At 32.4% G+C, this 25,566-nt stretch overlaps 1 protein-coding gene and 1 long non-coding RNA gene across 2 annotated transcripts in view; both read right to left on the bottom strand.

Annotated features, from left to right (window-relative positions):
• Positions 1-4,977: 4,977 nt before the first annotated feature.
• Positions 4,978-9,691, bottom strand: LOC127705709 (MAM and LDL-receptor class A domain-containing protein 1-like). Its single transcript, XM_052210086.1, has 5 exons — positions 9,593-9,691; positions 8,361-8,511; positions 6,634-6,818; positions 5,808-5,889; positions 4,978-5,098 (listed from the first exon to the last, which is right to left on the bottom strand). The coding sequence occupies exons 2-5, from the start codon at positions 8,410-8,412 to the stop codon at positions 5,085-5,087; spliced, it is 333 nt and encodes a 110-aa protein (XP_052066046.1). The 5' UTR covers positions 8,413-8,511; positions 9,593-9,691; the 3' UTR covers positions 4,978-5,084.
• An 893-nt stretch (positions 9,692-10,584) lies between these two features.
• LOC127705739 (uncharacterized) overlaps positions 10,585-25,566 on the bottom strand; it is a 31,328-nt gene continuing 16,346 nt past the window's right edge. The window contains exons 4-5 of the long non-coding RNA XR_007983971.1: positions 11,821-11,896; positions 10,585-10,712 (exon numbers count right to left, since the gene is read on the bottom strand). This is a non-coding gene — a long non-coding RNA (uncharacterized LOC127705739). The remainder of the gene's footprint in view (positions 10,713-11,820; positions 11,897-25,566) is intronic.

Here is a 25,566-nt window from a genome sequence, read left to right on the forward strand (position 1 = left end):
AAATATTATTATAATAATATACCAATTTAATTGACAAATGAACAAAATAACTTCGCTTTACCCTGATGTAAAGTTCGTATAATATGTTACAAAGGTATCAAATACATGTTGCAATTCATTAAGTTTAGAAAGAAACGATATGAGCAGCAATCTCACCATTTAAGATAGTGTTCCATTGAAAAAAGAAGGATATGTTGTATGATTACCAATGAGACAACTATCCACCAAAGGTATATGAAGTGGATGAAGGCAAGTATAGGCAATCGTACACCAAATATGATGAAGAAAATCAACACAGTATAATCGACTTTTAAAGGCCTCGACAAGAAAAATTTTAAAAAAGAATTCCATTGAAAAAACTAATGGCCAAAAATACATCGGAATTCTCAAAAATTCTGAATGTTATTTTCATTTAAGATACAGTACCTGCAGATCTTATTGCAGTGTATTAAATATTTATTAATTGATTGTTGTGGTTTTAACGCCATTTTAAAGCGCCCTTTTGTTTGTGGTTTTTCGTGGCGGACAGTTTTTATGGGTGGAAAACGCGAAGTGCCCGGAGAAAGAAAGAATAGATTGCCTTATCTGCATTTGGCAAGACCTTATCGAATTTTGTAACCTGAAAGCTTCAAAACTTCGTTCCATTGTTTATTTATTCGAGCGTTACTGATGAGTCTGCTGGTGAAGATAACGCGAGATTGAGTTTTTCTTAACCCGAACTTGAAATTCATAAGACACATCGGTGTAAGTACAAGTTAGGTTGTACATTCTTTTAATCGTACCGTACAATGCAATCACGTTCTTTTTTACCAATTTCCATGCGTGTAACTATTATACTAACCAAGAAAACCCTATTGTAAAAGCTAAAGAGTCATCTATCATTTACAATGGATTTGTGACTTTTGAACAGCGGTATACTACTGTTGCCTTTGTCAATTTACGAAAATTATCAACATAGGGTGTTATCAAAATGTGTTACTGTGTATAATGTTCTATAGGTAATATATATATTTCATATTCAAGAACGCATATACACCACTGTCTAAGGTTAGGGGGAAGGTTGGGATCCGCTAATATGTGTAACCCCTCGACAGTCTGTATGTATGTGCCTGTCCCATGTAGGGAGCTTGTAATGCAGTGGTTGTCGTTTGTTGATGTGTTACATTTTTGTTTTTCGTTCATTTATTTGTGCATAATTTAGGCCGTTAGTTTTCTCGTTTAAATTGTTTTACATTCGTCATATAGGGTCCTTTCTAGATGACTATACGGTATGGCTTTGATCATTGTTGAAGGCCGTACGGTGACATATAGTTTGTGTTTATTTATTGTTAAACACAATTTGTCCCTAAAATTTAATTTGAGACCAAAATTGGTTTCCATTTCATAATTCAACCGATATATATATTTGTCATTTTATTCAAATCAAAGCACATATAGATGTTTCTCAAGAAAAAATTTTTGTCAAACATTTTACATTCCCAGGACCAATTTGGACTAGTATATCATATATAAGTATCTCAAAACTCGATATAGATCTTCCTTTTAAAGATGCATGTAAAACAGTTTGTTTTAAAGACTTTGTAAATATAGAAATTAAATAAGGCAATTATGTTTTATCATGCGTTATAAAGTGCTGACAACGGGACACACAAAGAGTGATTATCATATAGCACCACCGACTAGCCAGTTATTACTTACTACTAAAAAAAAACAGATTCAATGTCATTAAAACCTCATTGAACTATATGTTTTCGGAAGTCATTCAAGTCACTTATTGTGCGTAACCGATAACAATCATTGCGCATACCAATCTAACTGCAGATTAGACTGTTTTACAGAATGTTGGTAAAAAGAGACATCTGAGCATTAATGGAGGTTATATGGTACATGTGGTAAGAGCCATGATTTGCCATAAACATTGAAATATTATTATAATAATATACCAATTTAATTGACAAATGAACAAAATAACTTCGCTTTACCCTGATGTAAAGTTCGTATAATATGTTACAAAGGTATCAAATACATGTTGCAATTCATTAAGTTTAGAAAGAAACGATATGAGCAGCAATCTCACCATTTAAGATAGTGTTCCATTGAAAAAAGAAGGATATGTTGTATGATTACCAATGAGACAACTATCCACCAAAGGTATATGAAGTGGATGAAGGCAAGTATAGGCAATCGTACACCAAATATGATGAAGAAAATCAACACAGTATAATCAACTTTTAAAGGCCTCGACAAGAAAAATTTTAAAAAAGAATTCCATTGAAAAAACTAATGGCCAAAAATACATCGGAATTCTCAAAAATTCTGAATGTTATTTTCATTTAAGATACAGTACCTGCAGATCTTATTGCAGTGTATTAAATATTTATTAATTGATTGTTGTGGTTTTAACGCCATTTTAAAGCGCCCTTTTGTTTGTGGTTTTTCGTGGCGGACAGTTTTTATGGGTGGAAAACGCGAAGTGCCCGGAGAAAGAAAGAATAGATTGCCTTATCTGCATTTGGCAAGACCTTATCGAATTTTGTAACCTGAAAGCTTCAAAACTTCGTTCCATTGTTTATTTATTCGAGCGTTACTGATGAGTCTGCTGGTGAAGATAACGCGAGATTGAGTTTTTTTTAACCCGAACTTGAAATTCATAAGACACATCGGTGTAAGTACAAGTTAGGTTGCACATTCTTTTAATCGTACCGTACAATGCAATCACGTTCTTTTTTACCAATTTCCATGCGTGTAACTATTATACTAACCAAGAAAACCCTATTGTAAAAGCTAAAGAGTCATCTATCATTTACAATGGATTTGTGACTTTTGAACAGCGGTATACTACTGTTGCCTTTGTCAATTTACGAAAATTATCAACATAGGGTGTTATCAAAATGTGTTACCGTGTATAATGTTCTATAGGTAATATATATATTTCATATTCAAGAACGCATATACACCACTGTCTAAGGTTAGGGGGGAGGTTGGGATCCGCTAATATGTGTAACCCCTCGACAGTCTGTATGTATGTGCCTGTCCCATGTAGGGAGCTTGTAATGCAGTGGTTGTCGTTTGTTGATGTGTTACATTTTTGTTTTTCGTTCATTTATTTGTGCATAATTTAGGCCGTTAGTTTTCTCGTTTAAATTGTTTTACATTCGTCATATAGGGTCCTTTCTAGATGACTATACGGTATGGCTTTGATCATTGTTGAAGGCCGTACGGTGACATATAGTTCGTGTTTATTTATTGTTAAACACAATTTGTCCCTAAAATTTAATTTGAGACCAAAATTGGTTTCCATTTCATAATTCAACCGATATATATATTTGTCATTTTATTCAAATCAAAGCACATATAGATGTTTCTCAAGAAAAAATTTTTGTCAAACATTTTACATTCCCAGGACCAATTTGGACTAGTATATCATATATAAGTATCTCAAAACTCGATATAGATCTTCCTTTTAAAGATGCATGTAAAACAGTTTGTTTTAAAGACTTTGTAAATATAGAAATTAAATAAGGCAATTATGTTTTATCATGCGTTATAAAGTGCTGACAACGGGACACACAAAGAGTGATTATCATACAGCACCACCGATTAGCCAGTTATTACTTACTAAAAAAAAACAGATTCAATGTCATTAAAACCTCATTGAACTATATGTTTTCGGAAGTCATTCAAGTCAATTTTTGCGCGTAACCGATAACAATCATGACGCATACCAATCTAACTGCAGATTAGACTGTTTTACAGAATGTTGGTGAAAAGAGACATCTGAGCATTTATGGAGGTGATATGGTAAGAGCCATGATTTGCCAAAAACATTGAAATATTATTATAATAATATACCAATTTAATTGATAATTGAACAAAATAACTTCACTTTACCCTGATGTAAAGTTGATATAATATGTTACAAAGGTATCAAATACATGTTGCAATTCAATGATTTTAGACAGAAACGATATGAGCAGCAATCTCACCATTTAAGATAGTGTTCTATTAAAAAAAAGATGTGTTGTATGATTACCAATGAGACAAAAGAGGGACGAAAGATACCAGAGGGACAGTCAAACTCATAGATCGAAAACAAACTGACAACGTCATGGACAAAAATAAAAAGACAAACAGACAAATAATAGTACAGATGACACAACATAGAAAACTACAGACTAAGCAACACGAATCCCACCAAAAACTGGGGGTGATCTCAGGTGCTCCGGAAAGGTAAGCAGATCCTGCTCCAAATGTGGCACCCGTCGTGTTGCTTATGTTATTACAAATCCGGTAAATAGTCTAATTCGGTAAGTCACATTCGTGAAAAGGGACCAATGAGACAACTATCCACCAAAGGTATATGAAGTGGATGAAGGCAAGTATAGGCAATCGTACATCTAATATGGTGAAGAAAATCAACACAGTATAATCGACTTTTAAAGGCCTCGACAAGAAAAATTTTAAAAAAGAATTCCATTGAAAAAACTAATGGCCAAAAATCAACGGAATTCTCAAAAATTCTGAATGTTATATTCATTTACGATACAGTGCCTGCAGATCTTATTGCAGTGTATTAAATATCTATTGATTGATTGTTGTTGTTTTAACGCCATTTTAAAGCGCCCTTTTTTTTGTGGTTTTTCGTGGCGGACAGTTTTTATTGATGGAAAATGCGAAGTGCCCAGAGAAAACCACTGACCTTCAATAGGGAAGCTAGCAACATTAGTGAATTAAGATTGGAGTGGAGCGGGGTTCGTTTTCACTGGGAAGTGATTACTGTGAGTGAGTAGTAACTACTTAGACCACTCGGCCACCGAGACTTCGTGTATTAAGGAGATATATACATGTTGATCTATCATATAGATAAATTACGCTGTGTGTGTATCAATGGTAGCTGGTTAGTTATGTTGAATAATTTCTATCAATTCTTATTCGATATTTTTATTAGATCATATTCAATGTTACACGTTAACATTGTTTTTAAATATAACATGATCAGTACAATTATGTACACATAATGTACAATTAACTGTTAAAATCGAACAATTAATGTTACGATTCTAATGTCTTTTCTCTTTTTCTGTTTACTTTCCAGCATCTAAAAAAGAAAGAAAATAAATAGATGCAATTCCCATGTTTTACAACCAGAGGATTCCGAATATCTGGCAAAAATTAAAAGCAAAATGAGCAAACATCAATAAAAAAAGAAATACGCCATGGCAGCCGTAGATTTATTTAATCCCGGTTTGGACATTTATATTCGATCGTTTCATGATAGTGAGAGGTCAAATACGAACATAAATTACCAAATTATTTCTTTCTTGACTTTGTTGAAGTATCAGATATGTTGATTGATTGATCGTTAGATTACTGTTTGCTAAAGGTAGAGACACATTTAAACCCATGAACAATAAAAATTAAAATCCCAAAAAAATCAAAACGGAAAGTTCCTAAGAAAATGGCAAAATCAAAAGCTCAAACACATCAAACATATGGATAACAACTGGTATATTCCTAAATGATATAAAGAATAAGTGATCGATCAATTTGAAATGCTTAATCTGGAGATATTTTTTTTCCATCTAATATCTTATCTTATCTTCGCATATTTGTACAAGAACAACCTGCGCGCTATGATTTTTAATTTCAAAGGTCAAAACCTGAACTTATAGACCTATGATTGATATAAAGTCGCCTCTCTTCATTAAAAAGTAAAGATACATTTGATTGGCTGTTATAAGCTTAGCATTCATTGGAAAATATCTCTTGAATATTGGTCATGACAGTAAAAATAAAGTAACACTTACTATATGCACCAGCTTGAAGGAAACTATCATCAATGGCAATATCACCGACTTCTCCATCACCAATGGACCCTACTATGGTGATCTGAACAAAAATAAAAATATATTGCTAGGTTAAGACACCAATTTCATTAATTTGTAAGCCTTTTTTTCATTTATTTCTTTTAAAATCAAAACTATAAAAAAAGGATTGCACCTGATATAATCAATCTTTAATTACCTACTATATCATGTACTGCACTTCCATAGGACAATCAGTAAATAAAGGAAATAGTAGTATACTGCTGTTCAATAGTCATTGATGCATTCAACTGAAACAAATCCGGGTCACAAACCAAACTGAGGGAAACACATCAACTATAAAAGGGAACAGAAACCTTGAACTGCTACAAAAACAAACGCCAACATACATAGAAACGGACTCTGTGATAACAACTGCCGTATTCCTGACTTGGTACACGACAAAGTTATGTGCAATTTACTTCACATTATGTCTATAAGAGGTCGGTCAATTCAGTATAAATTCGATCGTAGGAGAACTATTAGAAAGAAATACCGAGGTGTACAATTTTCATTAATCATATAAGTAACTGACCTCGATCATGTTTGTACAGTATAAACTTCGATGTACATGTGCATAAAGTGACTTCCTGATCACATCTTCTTTCTCGGGAAGGTAGTTAGATTCATAATCAATACCTAAACATCGGGCATGGACCTTTCATCCAAGATTAGTTTTTGACAAATGGTTAGGATTTTTTATTATTTTTGATTTAGGTTTACCCATCAAATTTTATTTGATATATAATTTATATAATATAATACTTACAACAAGATTACTAAATTGTGGTATGTCCATAGTTCCAGTGTTCCATTTAACGGGATCTTGGGTTTGTGGTCCTATTTTTTTCCAGAAACTTGTCAGAGAAGATGTCTTATCCCCAGCAAATACTTCTAATGATCCTATTGCAACCCCTCTCATATGGTACTTGAAGGACAGACAATAAGGACATGCTGCAATAATAAAGCTTATAATCAAATCACTGCTAAAAGATCTAATAGAATAGATATGCATAGGTTCAACCACTGCAACAAGTGTGTTATGATATTTCTCAACTGAAGATAGTTAAATTTTAATATTTACGCGTGAGACTTGCGTGTATTTTGAACAACTAAAATTTAACTGTTGAGAGTGGACAAATATCATAGTATCATAATGGTTACAAATTCTAATGAAGAAAGATACAAATTAAAATTATGTTTTTTGCCAAATTCACCAATTTACAAAGATGTTGTTCTCCTATTTCATATTTGTGACGGTTAAAAAAGCTTGACAACTTCGCCAATATTTTGCCGCCTTAAGGAGGTTGGCTACTCAGTTTCAAAATAACAAGCTGTTCATAACACTAGAATATATTGATAGGGGATGATTAAAGGAACAAAAGAGCAAAAAAAAAAAAAAGGTCAATGTGCTTGTTTTCGTCATATTAGACATTGCAATTTTGGCTGGAAAATGTTCTCTCTTGACTTTTCATAGCTTTATCATTGACAAGTTTAAGGTATTAAAAACTATTAAAAAATAACAAAGATTTTACAAGACTTTTACAGATGGCTTATAAATATACATGTAAAAGATTTATAAAAAGAAAATTGGGGGTCAATGGGCAAAATTTTATAAGGCATTCAAATGGATAAAACCAAAGGATTTCGAAAATCTGACAAAAAATCCAAAACATGACAAGCGACCCTCCTTAAACTGATTCTGAACAATGAACAATTTGCTTAATCGCATATCATTTTCACGAGACATGTTTACAAATCTCATAGAATATGTTATACAACATTTAGACATTATCTGTGATACGATTCATTGAAAATAGTTGATTTTTGAAATTTTTGAAACCTCCTCGATTGATTCGTTGTAGTCGTTGCTTTGCGTGAGGTCAAGGCTTTGGTGATGACTTGCTTAAGACACACGCTGTCATTTCCGTCAAGCAGAAGGTATGAAGTAGTTAGAAAACATACTTGGCAGCTCAGAGTCCACACAAATATGTCAGAGTAGGGAAATATCTTGCTGCAAAGTCTGACTCCTGTGGTTTTTATTGTTATTGTCATCAGTATCTAATTAAAGTAGCTGACTAATTAGCAGCCAACAATCAATGGTGGGTTAAATCTGGTTGTAGTATCTATGCCTTAACCTCTAATTTATAAGACAGTTGTTACCCGTTCCATTGACAAAAATGTGTGAGCAGTACAAAGGTGCTTGATTTCTTGATTAACATCATATTTGTTACAAATATTCACCTGGAGGACGTGTTTTCTATGAAACACACATAATTCCCATGGAAACAAATTATCCCCCCCCCCACCCTTTCTTGCCAACTTGTTTGGTTATTTCTATGTGGCTGACATGAGACAGAAACTTCTTAGGAAAACAAAAAGAAGTTAGCAGTATCCTTTACAATAACCTTTGTCCAGTAATTCATTTGTTTTGTGAACATGAATTTAAATGAATGCCATAACTGGAAAAATTAAGTAAAATGCCAGCATCGATACCTTGTAAGTTTGTAGCTTCAGTTGTGAGTATAGCTTTAGCTCTAATAACCATCAAGGTGTCTGGGAAGGTAGGGTTACCAGCCTCTGTGAATATGTAATATCTTCCCTCGGCCGCTGCTGAGGGCCCAGTTCCCGGAGTGTTTGTAAAACCCTAAAACACAAATAGTTTAAACTTGATCAACCGTTAGATTTCCGTTTACTATGTTGAAGGTTTAAAACGTGAACTAAAGAGAAAATACATACATAGTTTGTACATATACATTAAAAATTGAACTCATCTTATCATTTCTGGAATAGTTTAATGTTAATTAAAGGATATGAAGGGTATATTTTAAAGAAACAGCAACACGATGACACAACAAAAGAAAAGACATCTAGACGCCATCATATTGGTAGTTTATAATTTTAATATTTCATAATATTTTTATCTTATCTAGATAAGGCACAGTTTCTTTCTTTTTCAGTAGTGTTATATAAAAGATAAAACGAGCCGTTGTCAGTCGCTTTAATTAAAAATCTAAATCAAAATCAATCCATTTAATAACATCCTTTCCATATTGACAATAAGCAGTTTGGAATTCGTGGTTTCAAAATGTTTGTTCTATTTTGAACCCCCTCAGAAAGCTGAAATAGTCTGGTCATGTGTCAATGCCCATAACTTTATATTTAATATAGACGACACATTGTTGGTCCAAGATATGCATAACTTTATGGAATAAACATGTATCTTGGCTGTGATAAACCGATGCGGGCCAGGACTATTTCACTAGAATTTAACCATTCATCTGTCATTATTTATTTTCATAGATTTTGTTTTACACATTTGCTTTAGGTCTAAGTGTTTCATATTATTTAAGTAAAAAAAAAATGTTAACACAGTCATATGTCTCACCTGAATGTATTTTTGAAAAAAAAAACAAAATGGTGCACAATGAAAAAAATCTGCGAAAAGAAACAAGATATTAAAATATTAAATCGTTTAGATACCAAAAATCATTGCTTTTAAGTGTGTTCTCCTTTAACTCAGCTATTCACAAATGTAGAAATGAATACGGACTATGTGGGCGGGGCCATATAATTTCATTTCGTATTTATTCGACGTATGAGTTTAAATATCTATTTTAAAATTGTCTTCTTCTATTAATAAACTATACGTATCATATCATGTACCACTGGTCGTAAATCAAAGGCTTTTTTTCTTGTGAATTAGACCAGTTATTTGAAAAACTTACAGTGTGTCGTGACCAATCAAAATCATCAAGGGATGAATCCTCAAATACACATGGTGCAACAGTCTCAAATCCACAGCTGTAGTTTGTAACTCCAAGATCTGTGCAGAAAAGTTTATCGATAATGAATTGAAATACACTAATTTAAAAAAAACTTCAAAACTAAGCCGTGTTAGTCGTCTTTGTCATGTTAGCTTTTCACTTCACTATTATCTTCGTGGTTTTCTTTTGCTTATTTCGATAAAATGGAAACTAATTATTCATTAACATTTTTTCAAAGTGTAATTTGATATATTTATTGATTGATTGATTATTTGATTGTTAATGTCACTTTGGCGCCATTTTCAGCTCTATTGCGTTTCTTCGTGCCGTTCAGTTTTTGTTGCCGGAGAAAGCTTCTGGGATTCTGATCCTATTTGATAACTATCAAATAAAATATTACAATAATGACATCATATGCACGAGCACGTGTCTGTTTAAAACTGATATTAAAATTTGAGAAAAGGCTTTGTAGGCTTTCATTGAAATAATGTATTTGAGTAGGGTGATAGAATCTAAAGAAAGGAGTTCTTTAATTGTTGTTCCTTGTCATTAATCTAAAAGAGCTGATTCACGGCCAAATATATATCGTACATTTGTGCCTGCTAAATTCCGAATAGCCACTTGTGATAAATAATCAAAATTAACACAAATTAACAGTAAATCAAGCATGTATGTACGGGAAAGTAGGTAGGCCAATATGAAATGACGGCAATTCAAATGCAACTTGAAAAAGGCATGTACAGACGCTGGGCTGTAAAACTGATCTTAAAAACCTCAATGACTACGTAAGCGTGAATTTGAAGTTTAGATATGAGCCAAAAGCTACCGATGAAAAAACCAAAATTCTGAAATCTTAAGCATGAAGAATGAAAATAACACTGTATAAATGAAATGTGTCTCACTCTAATTGAATAGAAAGGACAAGAACTGTCGCATGGTTTATGTGTTTACTTATATTTACAACATGGTCTTCCAGAACAACATTGTCCTTCATCTATCCACCCTTTACCAAACGCATCATCACAGGTAAATCCTTTTCTTCCACATGTGCCATTTGAAGCCAGACAATTTCCAGTGAGTCCTAGAGAGTATAGTATTTCAACACAATGTGATATCATAAACTCAAATCTCTGAATTATCCAATACGAAAATGGCTTTTTTTAGGAAATGACCTGTTTATAATTATGATGTTTAAGTAAAATTCTTGGAAAGTGCAATAGGTCAATGTCATTTGAAAACCAAACCTCTCATTATTATCGACTTTTTTAATATAACGTTAATTCTTCATATGAACAGCATTTTTATCTGATAGTATTAATTGAAAGAAACATCATATATATTTTTTTTTTCAATCCAATTTAATTGAAGGAAAATTTGTTACATCAGTTTCAGCCTTCCCTATATCGAGATACCGGTAACTAAAAAAAAACAACAGTAGTTACCGCTGCAATAACAAATCCAGGTAACAAACATTAATCTTGGGTCACATCAACTATGAGATGGAAAACAGAGATCCTGAACTACAACAAAAGCAATCGCAAACATGCCTAGAAACGGACTATCTGATACAAATGACATATTCCTGACTTGCTACAGGACATTTTAAGAAAAATGGTGGGTTGAACCTGTATGTATGACTAGCTTAACCTTCCGCTTATATGTCAATGTTGATAATACCGTTAAAATGACAACACTATTAGACAGGACAAACAAACGCAAGAACACTCAGTTTAGAGAGATACATAAATAAATATAATTATAGTACATTACAACATGTAAACCGCAGAATAACAACGGACACCTCCCATTAATTTACGACAGCACACCGGGACAAGACAAACACAATATAAAGTGCAAGTTTAAAACAGAGTTACGCTTATGTGCATTTCCTATTGTGTCTTTCAAACATCAACACTTGTTGACTTTATGTTTTTATTCCACTTTAAATGTATCCTCACCTCTATTGTATACTTTGACGTTTTACAAGTTTCATTTATTGATTGGATGTGGTCCTTCGGGCAAATAAAATTTTGATTAAAACAGGTAATACTGTATAATCAGGTTCAAACTAAACGTGCATGCGGATATGGTTTTGACCTTCGCCTTGAGTTATTCTCAGTTATGAACCCGTAACTAATTAGTTACGACAGCATCCACCTATATACGATTAAACATAAAATATTACTTACTTCCGCAATTAGAAACACTTATTATGCAGAGGATGATTACAATCAAACAACAAAATTTCGTCATGATTCTGTAATTCTAAACAGAAAAATTGTATATATCAATTATATATTCAAGCTTATTCACAGAGGAATTGTCACTCAGGAAAGGCGCTTTTGTACTTGTATGCGTTTAATGATCAATTTTGATTGTTATAGCTTCAAGCTCCTAAAATATGCTAATACAAAAGTTCGAAGTAGCCAATAAACAGCCATATAGACTGGAATGGTTTTTGCTATAAAGGCACTTATCCTTGATCAATGTTGAATACGGAGATAATTCAGATATATGCACTGTGTTTTTAGCTGCAAACAGCTTTGATATATGTCTTTATATGCGAATTTCACTTTCCTTATACCTAATTTGTACTTATTGTTTTAAACATAAACTCATCGCAATATCTTTTTACTCTCCGATATTTGAATGTCTGTATGTTGTTTTATGATTTTGTTATTTAATTAATTACTTAATATATAATTTTGTAAGATTATGTTGGAATCACATTTTCTGCGTTCTTTTTTTTTTCTCTTGTTCTGTTGTTTAAATCATAGAGTATTGTATGTATGCTTGGTATGAGTAATAATATTATAATGTGTGATGACTAATCAGAGCGATTTTTAGCCGACTAATTGGTATGGATTTTTCTCATTGTTTAACGCCGTACGGTTGTCATTAGAACTTTCATGGAGGTTTGTCTCGTTGGCAAACATACCACATCTCCTTATTTTAATATAAATAGTTTTAAACAATCAAATAATTTATTGAAAGTTCAGAAAAAATGTGTAAAAAACAAAGAGATATCAACCCCCCCCCCCCCAAAAAAAAAAAAAACCCAAAAAAAAACAGGTAACACCAGTACATAAACTAAAAACAATGAAAGTACAAAAACAGAAATTATAAACAATATACAGAAAACTTAAAATTGGGCAACAGTAAATAAAATAGTTTAGTAAAGTACCAATTGTGTCAATCATAAAAAATAAAATTAAGTATGGAAATGGGGAATGTGTCAAAGAGACAACAACCCGACCATAGAGCAGACAACAGCCGAGAGCCACCAATGGGTCTTCAATGCAGCGAGAAACTCCCGAACCTGTAGGAGTCCTTCAGCTGACCCCTAAACAAATATGTTACTAGTTCAGTGATAATGGACGTCATATAATACTCCGAATTATACACAAGAAACTAAAATTAAAAATCATACAAGACTAACAAAGGCCAGAGGGTCCTGACTTGGAACAGGCGCAAAAATTCATTGACAAATTTGATATTTGTTTTGAATAAATATCTAAGCAAACAACATAAGCTGACAATTTAGGTTCAGAGTGATTTTCGTGTCTTAGGAAATAACTGAACACTTACCACAATGTGTAATAGCAGAACTTATGATAATTAGATAACTTTTCAAATTAAGTGGCTACTTAAATAGCACATGCAATTAAAGTACTCGAGGAATGCTGTAGGTGTTGAACAATTAATGGTGACATATGTTGTTTAGATTTGTTCAATTTTACTGAATATGCAAAATGGTTTGGGCGTGCAACATCTTTCATCTTTTGTTATACATTTGCACTTTTTCATAGATAGTTTACGTAAGCGATTGTTTAACCTGTACATGTAGTCTTTCAAACCAGAAAGACAAAACTAAATTGTGTATTATTTCAATATCTACAAAATGTGATCACAATTGTACCCAATTTTACGCTTTCATGGTCGTTGTTTGATAAACGTCAAAATCTCTACATAATTTGATTGATATATTTATTGGTTGGTATTCAACGCCACTCTAACCACAATGTTTTTTTTTTTTCTTTTGGGGCTGTCAACCATTGACATTCGGTAGGGAAACTGACTTTAATCCTAGTCAATGAAAATTTGAGTCTTGCGCACCTTGAAAGTGGTGAGGTAATCAAACTCACAACGGTATCTTCGGTGTTGACAGACTAGTGATGTAGTAGATGGACCAACTAGATCATTTGGCAAACGGTGACTCCTACGTTGTTAAATAAGATAAGACAAGTTTAAAACCGTATTTATGATATCCCATATATCAATGAAATTATCTTATATATTTTCATATGTAGTCATGCATTGTGAGATCTTAATTGTGTGATAAACGTGTATTTTTAAAAACTTTACATTATCATGATTCTAGGGAATCGACAGTTACTATCATTTTGTGTTTGTTAGTCAGTTGTTTTAATCGTTCAATCGGTATATTTTTATTTTGTATCTTGGTGTAATTTGAATGAGTGGAGATTTACTGGCAATAGTCTTTTTATAACATAGCATGTATTTTAAAAGATGAATACGTTTCTATATAGCATTTGCAATTCGTTGGACATTGAAACTCATGGTTGTGCTTCATAGAAGTTGTGATCATTCTTTTCGCATGTTGAATCATCAATACAAAGACCGATTGGTGGTTTTCTGCTGTTATCTGCTCTTTGGTCAGTTGTTGTCTCTTTGACATATGCCCCATTTCGATTTTCAATTTTATTGTACAACTTTGCTTGGTATAGGTATGTATGATCTTTCTGTTATTTCATTAATATATCAGTTTGTCATGATATCTTTAGAAAGTTTTTTGTTATATTTGCAAATAAAAGTTAGTTAAAGTACTCAATGATACTGACTAGATGTGCAACATTGATTTGTAACATTTTTTGTTTTTCATCGTTTATTTAACCGATTATGCAAATTATGTACTTCTTGATGTTGCACTTTTAACATCTGGTATAACTTATTCAAACTTTCTTTAGGTTGTTATCTCCTTTGTTAGCCATTTAGTAATAAAACGAAATATTCAAAGTGCAATAATTTTGGAACAAATACGATAAGGAATAATAGTGTTGTGCCATTTGGTACATATACCAAAGGATAACTTTGTTCAAAGTAATACTATGTATTGTTTGATTGTATTTATCTATGTTAATAGAAAATGGGGATTTTGGGGAAAAGTTTTGCAGACTGTTACAGAGAGATTTTCGTTTAAAAATTTTAATCATAAATTACTCACTTGTTTGTCTATGGTGTGTTGACGTTCGTTGTTTACAAATAGTTCTCAAAAATCATTTACATTCTATCAAGCATGGCATCGGCAAATATTAGGGTATAAGGTGAAATACGGATTTTCTATAAACTTTCCATATGTTTAGCATTTAAACAACAAATGGGTACATTATCCTTAAGTACTTCTAGATCAACATAATCATTATGACTTTATCTGGAAAATTTTACATGTCTCTTTTTGAAACACATAAGAGCACATAAAATACATATATATATGTTTATTGATAGCTGTATAGTGCAATGTTATATTTTTCTGTTTAGTGTAGAGAAAACATGAAAATCTTATGTATATGATAAACCGGTATTTCTTTAAACTTTACAATACCGGGAGTGTACACATGTACAATTACTGTCGTTGCTATCCTTTGTTAAAAAGTAGTTTTTAATTCGTTCAATTGGTTATATATTAATTTAAGTTATTGGTCACCTGACGTAGTAACGATCAAGGGATTATTAACTATAAACACGTTTTTGTGTTTATACGAAGCACATAGTTTGTGTTTATGTTAAATATGATTGGATGGCATATCCCTGCAATTCGACGTTTTTTGGGAGTATGCTCAAGAGATTTGTGAAAAGCATGATTATCAGATTATATCATGGCATTTTTCATAACAGATACCGAAGGATCAAGGGCAGACATTGACAGAGGATTAACAATACATCTAAATGAATAATGACATATTATGATCTTTTTATCTTATGCTTAAACAATGGAGAATAATAACAGATTAATATATTTCAAAAGTGAAAAAAAAAACGGATACAACAAAATTAAATTAAAGTGCGCATAAAATAAGAATATATGTTAAGTGCTATGATATATTTTTCTGCGTAGTCTAGAGTAAAATATGAACATCTTAAGTGTGTAATAAACTGATATTTCCTTACACGTCACATTACAGAGAATGAACACAGTTACTGTCGTCCTTGGGTTGTGCGAATAAGCGGGTATATTTTCATTCGTCCCATTGGTACTTGTTTGTGTCAGAATGTCATCTTTCCTTTATTTACTAATATAATATGTTGTCCTTACATTACGGATAGGGATGTGGTTAACAGAAGTTGTGACCATTCCTTTAACATTAATTTTCAATCCTTAATACAAATATATTTGCGTGATATAGATATAGGGTATGGTTTATAGAAAGTGCGACCTTTTATTTGTTCATTAATATAATATTGTGTCCTTGCAGATATGGATTTTGTTTACTGTAGTTGTTATCATTCTGTTATAATGACATGTTTAATGAATAATACATTTGTTGCCTTGTAAAGATACATAGGAAAGTGTACAGAAACTGTGGTTTTCCCTTTATTCGTCAATATACTATGTTGTACTGCCATTGCGGATATGCATGTGGTGTACAGAAACTGTGGTTTTCCCTTTATTCGTCAATATACTATGTTGTACTGCCATTGCGGATATGCATGTGGTGTACAGAAACTGTGGTTTTCCCTTTATTCGTCGATATACTATGTTGTACTGCCATTGCGGATATGCATGTGGTGTACAGAAACTGTGGTTTTTCCTTTATTCATTAATATACTATGGTGTTCTGCCATTGGGGATATGACATGTGGTTTACAGAAATTGTGACCATAATTTCAATATATTTTGAAGCTTGTTATAGCTGGATATGCGGTATTGAATTTGTTTATCGTTGACGGCTGTACGGTGACCTAGAGTTTTTAACTTCAATGTCATTTGGTGTCTCGTGGTGTGTTGTCTGATTAGCTATTATACCACATCTTCTTATTTTATATTGATCATTAATACAAATAAAGTTGCCGGATATAGATATTGAATATGGTTTAGATAAACTGTGTTCTTTCATTAATTTGTTAGTACATCATTTTATGATGGTATATTATCAATAAAGTTTGTTATGTTTGCAATTTGAGGCTACTTTTTATTGAAGTACTTTAATGATACTGACCAGTTATGAAAACAATGATTTGTAACATGTTGTGTTTTTCTTTGTTAATTTAATTGATAATGCAAATTATGTACTCTTTGATGTTTCACTTGTTACATCTCGTTTATCTTTTTAAAACTTTCTGTATGACTTCCTGATCGACACAATCATTAGCATTTTATCAGGAAATGTTCCATGTTTCTTTTTTTAAGAGCCCATCAAATAAAACAATATGTGTAAAGTGCAATGTACGTAGTGCGTTGTGAAATATGAAAATGTTAAGGTGCTACCAAACACCTTTTCGAAAATTAATTAAGGTCGTTTAGTTTTATAAAATGTTTACAAAATATTTACTTTGACCCCTTAAGAAAAGTATAAAAATTTAAAAAATCTTGAACCAGAGACTTTCGAAAAATGTCACTAAATACATAACAGTTAGACAAACCCCTACAGAAAAAAAAGCTGAGGGCCAGTTGAGGGCTAGCTGTTTTAAGCAAAATAGTTGAGGGCTAGGTGTTGAGCATCTTAGCTCAACTCAAACCTGGCCAAGCACAGTATGTTTGATAGATGTCGCTCAACTGGCCCTCAACTGAAGCTGGCCATTAAGTTGAGGAAAAGTTGAGCAATTGATCTTTGGTTTTCATATAGTTGAGCAAAAGTTGAGCATTCAGACTTTGAATTTTTTGTAGTTGAGAAAAAGTTGAGCATTCAGACTTTGAATTTTTTGTAGTTGAGGAAAAGTTGAGCAATTAGAAATATGAGCTGGTGATATAAATGTTATGTGCCATCTGTTTTCCATTTATCTCTGTGTATAATGCAAGTAGACAGGAAGTACTATTATAAATGTACACAGAGTTTGAGGCCAAATTAAGGGAAGCACATGTTTTTATACATTTTTCTGTATTTTAACTTAACTATAACATAACTCATAACATAAAGATAAATTAAAAAAAACAAACAGTATTTTTTTTATCATAAGATATATCAAATATTCACGATTTAGGTAATTAACAGTTATTATAAGGGGAAAATTTCAAAGGGATCACACTGTCAAAATTTCCTAAACAACCTCAAACATTTAAAATTTTAACTGGGCTTGAGCATGCACATGGCAAGCAAAGATATCTTCTAGCTATCATGAATAAAATATGAATTTTACATGGATGTAGATCAAAAAGTTACAAATAACTGTATTGACATTGAATAGTGCAGTGTATTCTTCTGATGACATGACTCTTGGACTTAGAAAGATTGATGATTTAACACATATTTATGGAAACATATTTTGGTAAGTACATTGGATTAGAATTTCCACCATTTTGAATAAGTGTATATGCTCTTTTCAAAATAGTGATATTTAAAGTGTCTTCTTAACTTTTAGAGTGAAGAAAAATTTTAGACAATATATTTATGCATTAATTTATATATTATCAAAATGTGTAAGACAGGAGACATATTTATTTTATTATTAAGACAATTTGTTTTAGAAAGTATTACTAATTAAATAAGAATATTCTAATATAATGAATTTGGTATAAAACTAGAGATCTGGGGTATGACTGCAAATAAGACATCTATCCACAAATGACAGATAAATATATATAATTGTTTTTCTGGTTGAACAACACTTTCTGTTTTTAGTATTTCAATATATATCTTAATACTTCTCCTTGCATAAAGATTAATATGGCTGCAGGATTAACTAGATTTTATTTACTAGATAATAACTTTTAAAATGCAAGGATAAAGCTGTTATGTAGTCTGTTGTGTGTTAAGATCTTTCAGCAGTATTTTGGCTATATAAAATACACAATTTAAATTCTTTTTTTCTACAATGTGTAGTCGTCAGTTTGCATTGACCAGATACATGGAATGCTCAACTTTTAAAGACCTGGTACTCAACTATTGGCCACCTAGTCCTCAACTTTAAATGACCTGGCCCTCAACTATTGGCCACCTAGCACTCAACTTTTAATGACCTGGTCCTCAACTGTTGGCCAGATAGCCCTCAACTCTAATTGCTCAACGGTTGGACACCTAGCCATCAACTATGATATTTTCTCAACCTTGCTCAACTAATTTGCATAAAGTTGAGCATTTGATAGTTGAGGGCTACCTAATTTGCATGGCAAAAATCCAGGTAGCCCTCAACTGGCCCTCAACTATTTGCTCAACTGATGGCCAGCTAGCCCTCAACTGGCCCTCAACTGTTTGTTCAACTGGCGGCCAGTTGAGCAATGCAGTTGGCCATCCTATCATTTTTTCTGTATGGAAACACTTAGTTTGATCATTGAGAAGCTTTATTGTTCCCGAACAGTAGATCGTGGTTAAAACGTTCAGCTGAATTTAACAGAGCTATCTCCCTCAAGTGTTATATGATATCTTAAGTATGTGATAAACTTATAATTTCTAAACTTTACAATACCTGGAATCGACACTATCAATGTCGTCCTTGGATTCTGTGAGCAAGTTTTAATATCTCATTTGTCCCATTGGTACTTTTAATCGTAATGTGTGTGGATCAAATTGATTTGGCAAAGTATACACTCCTTGCTATTGTTACATATTGTTTATCAAAACTATCTTGATAGACTTCATCATAGGAATTTCATGTTTCTTTTAGGGCACAGAAAATATGAATATAATTATATATATATATAGTTCATGGTATTTTTTTCTATGTACATGATGTAGTCTTTTGTAAAATGTGGAAATCTTAAATGTGTGATAAACTGGTAGTTCTCTTAACTTTACATTATAGGGACACAGTTACTGTTGTCCTATACTTTTCATTTCTCCCATTGGTACCTTTTAGTGTGTCGGAATGCATTTTCAATCAGTAGAATGTTATTTACAATGATTTATATGTAACATACCATTTATTTTTTAAAACTTAAATAAGCGACAACAAAATAAGTACTTTTGGTAGTATGTATGATAAAGAAATCGTCAAAGGTGAAACTTTTTATCTTTCTTTAATCTTTTATAATCGATATAAATTAGTATACTCAATGGATAATACAACATGTAATACTCCTATATTTGCTTAGAACACAGAATTCTGAAGTCGTGATCTTTGTAAATTTCTAAATTCATTAATATTTTAAATTGTTACTTCATTGATCGGAAATGTAATTTATAGAAGTAGATGTGTTTATTCTTGTCACATGTTCCATCATTGATACAAATATGTTGGCCTAATATAGATGTGGTATATTGAGTACAGAAACTGTGATCTTTCCTTTATTCATTAATATAATATGTTGTTCTGATTTTGATAGGGTGTGTGGTTTACAGAACTTCTGATAGTTCTTTTGTCATACAAAAAGTTTTGCCTAATATAGATAAAGAATACCCAAGGCAGGCGGAAGAAGTCAATTTCAAATTAGGAGATCTTTGATTAGATGTAAGGGTGCCGTTTTTTCATAAATAACTTTAGAATGTATATTTAAAATGTAAATTTTGCAACATATTGAAATATATTCTAGGGAAATATTTAAAAAGGCTCACACATTTTCGCAAATTTGAGGTAAAATTTTATGTGGACATGGATATCATAGGCAAGCATCATTCTAGGATGGTCGTGATACGATTTGACTTCAATTTCGGTAACAAAATGATAAACAGCTAGTATAACACATAAGTATTTTGTCCAGGTTGTTATTATAAAAAATTGTACATTTAGAAAATGTAAAAATAGTCACCTATGGAAGAATAAATATTACATCTTTTTATATACTCCCATGTAAAATGAAATTAAATTACTTCAATGATAACGGCAGTTTATGCTTCAATGATTTGTAGCAGTCTTTGGAGTCAAATTGATTATGCAAATTATGTCCTTTTGATGTTGCAATGGTTACATCTGTTATATATTATTCAATATTCTTAATTATTTTTTGATTGACATGATCATTATATGGTTTCATCAGCAAAATTTCTTATATTTCTTTGAAAGAACACATGAAATAAATACATATATAACTATATAAATTGTCACGACGTCATACAGTACCTGAATATATTAGGAGTATCTTCTTCCGTTTAACGTACATATACATGAACCTGAAGTGTGAAATGCTGTTGAAGATTTTACTGTTTTATAAAAAAATAAAGCGCTAAATACATAGTTTTTACATATCTTATTGTATGTTTTTTAAATAAACAAATGTTTAAATATATTCAGTTTTATTTCATTCTGACCAACCACTACTACTGTCTATGAGTGGATGGATAGATTGCAGAATTGTTCCTTCATATTGAAAAACTATTCATATATTCACTGGATCTTGTGAAAATAGATTCCATATGTATCCATTAATGTTTAGATACATATTTTACAATTTGGTGTAAACATTCATTTTTCAGCTATAAATATATAAATGGTGCCCTGAAGCGTAATTTATTGGCTATGTATATAGTATGCGCGATTACATCATCGTAAGCCTTTTTTCATTAGTGTTTTAGAAGTACAAACCAGAATTTTGAACACTATAGTATATTAATGGTACCGTAAAAGGGGCAAATGTTTATAGGAACTATACACATTCCGTGTATCTGTAACTTGTATTGATCACTTGCCTTTCTTATAACATCATATATTGAGAAATTATATAAGGGTAACTTGACCTCGCATGTCTCTACGTTGATTGCTCATAAATAAAATCCGACGAGGACGTCTATCAGAAAAGGAAAATTGTATGACAACAACACTTAAAATGTGTTAAATAAAGAATACCGTTAACAAATGAAGTTTTATTTATCAGAATACATTATTTCACTGAAACTTGATTTTTTGCGATTTAAATTCAGCGTACTGTCCTGAATATTAACTTCTGGAAATTTAATAAATAAGTATTAATTGAGTTAGTAATAATTACTGATAAAATCATATCAAGTTTCATGCAAGAATGACTTGATTCAAATCTAACAGGTTATTTGGCACAACCTTTAGGAATTTTAGGTCATCCATGTTCTTTAACTTTGTACTTTATTTTGATAGACACGAGGACCTTGCAAGGTACAAACATACCAAATATAGTTATCCTATTACTCATAATAATTTGGTTGATTGATTGATTGGTTGGTATTTAACGCCACTTTAACCATTTTTGTTTTATTCTTTTGTGGCTGTCAACCATTGACATTCGGTAGGGAAACTGACTTTAATCCTAGTCAATAAAGATTTGAGTCGTGCGCACCTAGAACGTGAGGTATTTGAACTCACAACTGTATCTTCGGTGTTGACAGACTAGTGATGCAGTAGCTGGACCAACTAGACCATTTGGCAAACGCTGACTCCTGCGTTGTTAAATAAGACAATAAATGATTGTAACAGGATGCTGTTACGAGGTCTCCCAAACGAAGCTCCCATAATTCGTAATTCCCAGGGTCGCCTGACATTGGGCAAAGTCCAGTGAAAATTGGTTTGGTCCAGTAAAGTTAAATGCATTAATGATGCCTGGGGACTAACCCTGTATATCATTCAAATCATCTTGGCATGACAAACCTGAATAAATATGGTTTAAGGGGGGGGGGGATCTCATTTACAAGATACTAGAACATTGGGGGTGGGGGAACCCCTGGGGACTGACCCTTTACGTCATTCAAATGTGCGAGACATGACGAACAGGAATATATATGGTTTAGGGGTGGGGATCTCGACCATTTACAAGATATAAGAACTTTCTCAAATGGCAGGGGGTCAGGATGACCCCTGGGGACTAACCCTGAATATCATTCAAACCATCTTCGCATGACAAACCAGAATATATATGGTTTAGGGGTGGGGATCTTGACCATTTACAAGATACTAGAACATTGGGGTGGGAGGAACCCCTGGAGACTGACCCTATACGTCATTCAAATGTTTGAGACATGACGAACAGGAATATATATGATTTTGGGGTGGGGATCTCGACCATTTACAAGATATAAGAAATTTCTCAAATGGCAGGGAGTCGGGATGACCCATTGGAACTAACCCTGAATATCATTCAAACCATCTTCGCATGACAAACCAGAACATATATGGTTTAGGGGTGGGGATCTCGACCATTTACAAGATACTAGAACATTGGGTTGGGGGGGGGGGGGGGGGGGCCTGGAGACTGACCCTATACGTCATTCAAATGTTTGAGACATGACGAACAGGAATATATATGGTTTTGGGGTGGGGATCTCGACCATTTACAAGATATAAGAACTTTCTCAAATGGCAGGGGGTCGGGATGACCCCTGGGGACTAACTCTGTATATCATTCAAACCATCTTCGCATAAAAAACCAGAATAAATATGGTTTAGGGGTGGGGATCTTGACCATTTACAAGATATTAAAACATAGGGGGTGGGGGAACCCCTGGGGACTGACCCTATTCGTCATTCAAATGTTCAAGACATGACGAACAGGAATGTATATGGTTTAGGGGTGGGGATCTCGACCATTTACAAGATGTTAGAACTTTCTCAAATAGCAGGGGGTCAGAATGGCCCCTGTGGCCTAACCCTGTATATCATTCAAACCATCTTAGCATGACAAACCAGAATATATATGGTTTAGGGGTGGGGATCTTGACCACTTACAAGATATTAGAACTTTCTTTAATGCCAGGGGGTAGGGGCGACCCCTGGGGACTAACCCTGTATTTCATTTGATGTGCTTTATCATGACAAACCAGAATATATATGGTTTAGGGGTGGTGATCTCGACCATTTACAAGGTATTAGAACTTTCTAAAAAAGGCAGGGGGTGTGGTGACCCCTGGGAACTAACCCTGTATTTCATTTAATGTGCTTAATCATTTTGAACATTTTCAATTAAAAAGATTGTGTCTATCACAAATGATTTTCAATTTATAATCATTTGAAAATTTAAAAAAATAAAATCCCATAGGGTTCTGTTACAGTAAAACCCTCCTTTCTTTTTGCCCCTCAAAGTACCCCTTTATAAACCCTATTGCACAAACAAAACCCTGATTGCACCACTAGACATGTTAGTCTAACATGTTGTGAAACCCTAAGTTAATCTGACAAGCGGTTCTGGAGAACGGGTGCGGACAAATTCAAATTTAAAGGCAGCCAAGACGGAAGAGGAAGAGGATGAATAACAATAATAATAATAAGAACTGAGCAAAACAAATAAGTCTTCCCAAACTTCGTTTTGGGGACTTAATAAGACAAGTTTAAAGCCGTATTTATGATATCCCATATATCAATGAAATTATACTTTATATGTAGTCATGCGTTATGAAATCTTTATTGTGTGATAAACATGTATTTTTTAAAACTTTACATTATCATGATTATAGGGAATCGACAAAGTTACTATCGTTCTTTGTCTTTGTTAGTCAGTTGTTTAAATTCGTCCAATCGGTACAGATTTATTTTGTGTCTGGATGTAATTTGAATGAGTGGAGTTTTATTGGCAATGGTCTTTATATAACATAGCATGTATTTTAAAAGCGTAATACATTTCTATATAGCATTTGTAATTCGTTGGACATTGAAACTCGTGGTTATGTTTTATAGAAGTTGTGATAATTCTTTTCTCATGTTAATTCACCAATACAAAGACCGATTTGTGGCCTTCTGCTGTTATCTGCTTTTTGGTCAGTTGTTGTCTCTTTGACATATGCCCATTTCAATTCTTAATTTCATTGTATAACTTTGCCTGGTATAAATATGTATGATCTTTCTGTTATTTCATTAATATATCAGTTTGTCATGATATCTTTAGAAAGTTTTTTGTTATATTTGCAAATAAAAGTTAGTTAAAGTACTCAATAATACTGACTAGATGTGCAACATTGATTTGTAACATTCTTTGTTTTTCATCGTTAATTTAACCGATTATGCAAATTATGTACTTCTTGATGTTGCACTTTTAACATCTGGTATATAACTTTCTTATAAAATTTCTTAAGGTTGTTATCCCCTTCGTCAGCCATTTAGTAATAGTACGAAATATTCAAAGTGCAATAATTTTGGAACAAATACGATAAGGAATAATAGTGTTGTGTCATTTGGTACATATACAAAAGGGTAACTTTGTTCAAAGTAATATTATTTATTGTTTGATTGTATCTATCTGTGTTAATAGAAAATGGGGATGTTGGGGAAAAGTTTTGCAGACTGTTACAGAGAGATTTTCGTTTAAAAATTTTAATCATAAATTACCCACTTGTTTGTCCATGGTGTCTTGACGTTTGTTGTTAACAAATAGTTCTAAAAAATTAGTTACATTCTATCAAGCATGGCATCGGCAAATATTAGGGTATAGGGTGAAATACGGATTTTCTATAAACTTTCCATATGTTTAGCATTTAAACAACAAATGGGTACATTATCCTTAATTACTTCTAGATCAACATAATCATTATGACTTTATCTGGAAAATTTTACATGTCTCTTTTAGAAACACACAAGAGCACATAAAATACATATATATATGTTTATTGATAGCTGTATAGTGCAATGTTATATATTTCTGTGTAGTGTAGAGAAAACATGAAAATCTTATGTATATGATAAACCGGTATTTCATTAAACTTTACAATACCGGGAGTGTACACATGTACAGTTACTGTCGTTATTATCCTTTGTTAAAAAGTAGTTTTTAATTCGTTCAATTGGTTATATATTTATTAAAGTTATTGGTCACCTGATGTAGTAACGGTCAAGGGATAATTAACTATAAACACGTTTTTGTGTTTATACTA

Source organism: Mytilus californianus, unplaced genomic scaffold, assembly GCF_021869535.1.
Source record: "Mytilus californianus isolate M0D057914Y unplaced genomic scaffold, xbMytCali1.0.p SCAF_6, whole genome shotgun sequence".
Taxonomy (NCBI): Eukaryota; Metazoa; Mollusca; class Bivalvia; order Mytilida; family Mytilidae; genus Mytilus; species Mytilus californianus.

What these genes read in the sequence shown, in the direction of transcription:
- LOC127705709 (XM_052210086.1), bottom strand. Translation starts at nt 8,412, where the DNA reads ATGGTTATTAGAGCTAAAGCTATACTCACAACTGAAGCTACAAACTTA. An exon ending in TGAAGCTACAAACTTACAAG is followed by an intron (nt 6,819 to 8,360) that starts GTATCGATGCTG and finishes TTATTATTGCAG; the next exon opens with CATGTCCTTATTGTCTGTCC. An exon ending in CACAATTTAGTAATCTTGTT is followed by an intron (nt 5,890 to 6,633) that starts GTAAGTATTATA and finishes ATTTTTGTTCAG; the next exon opens with ATCACCATAGTAGGGTCCAT.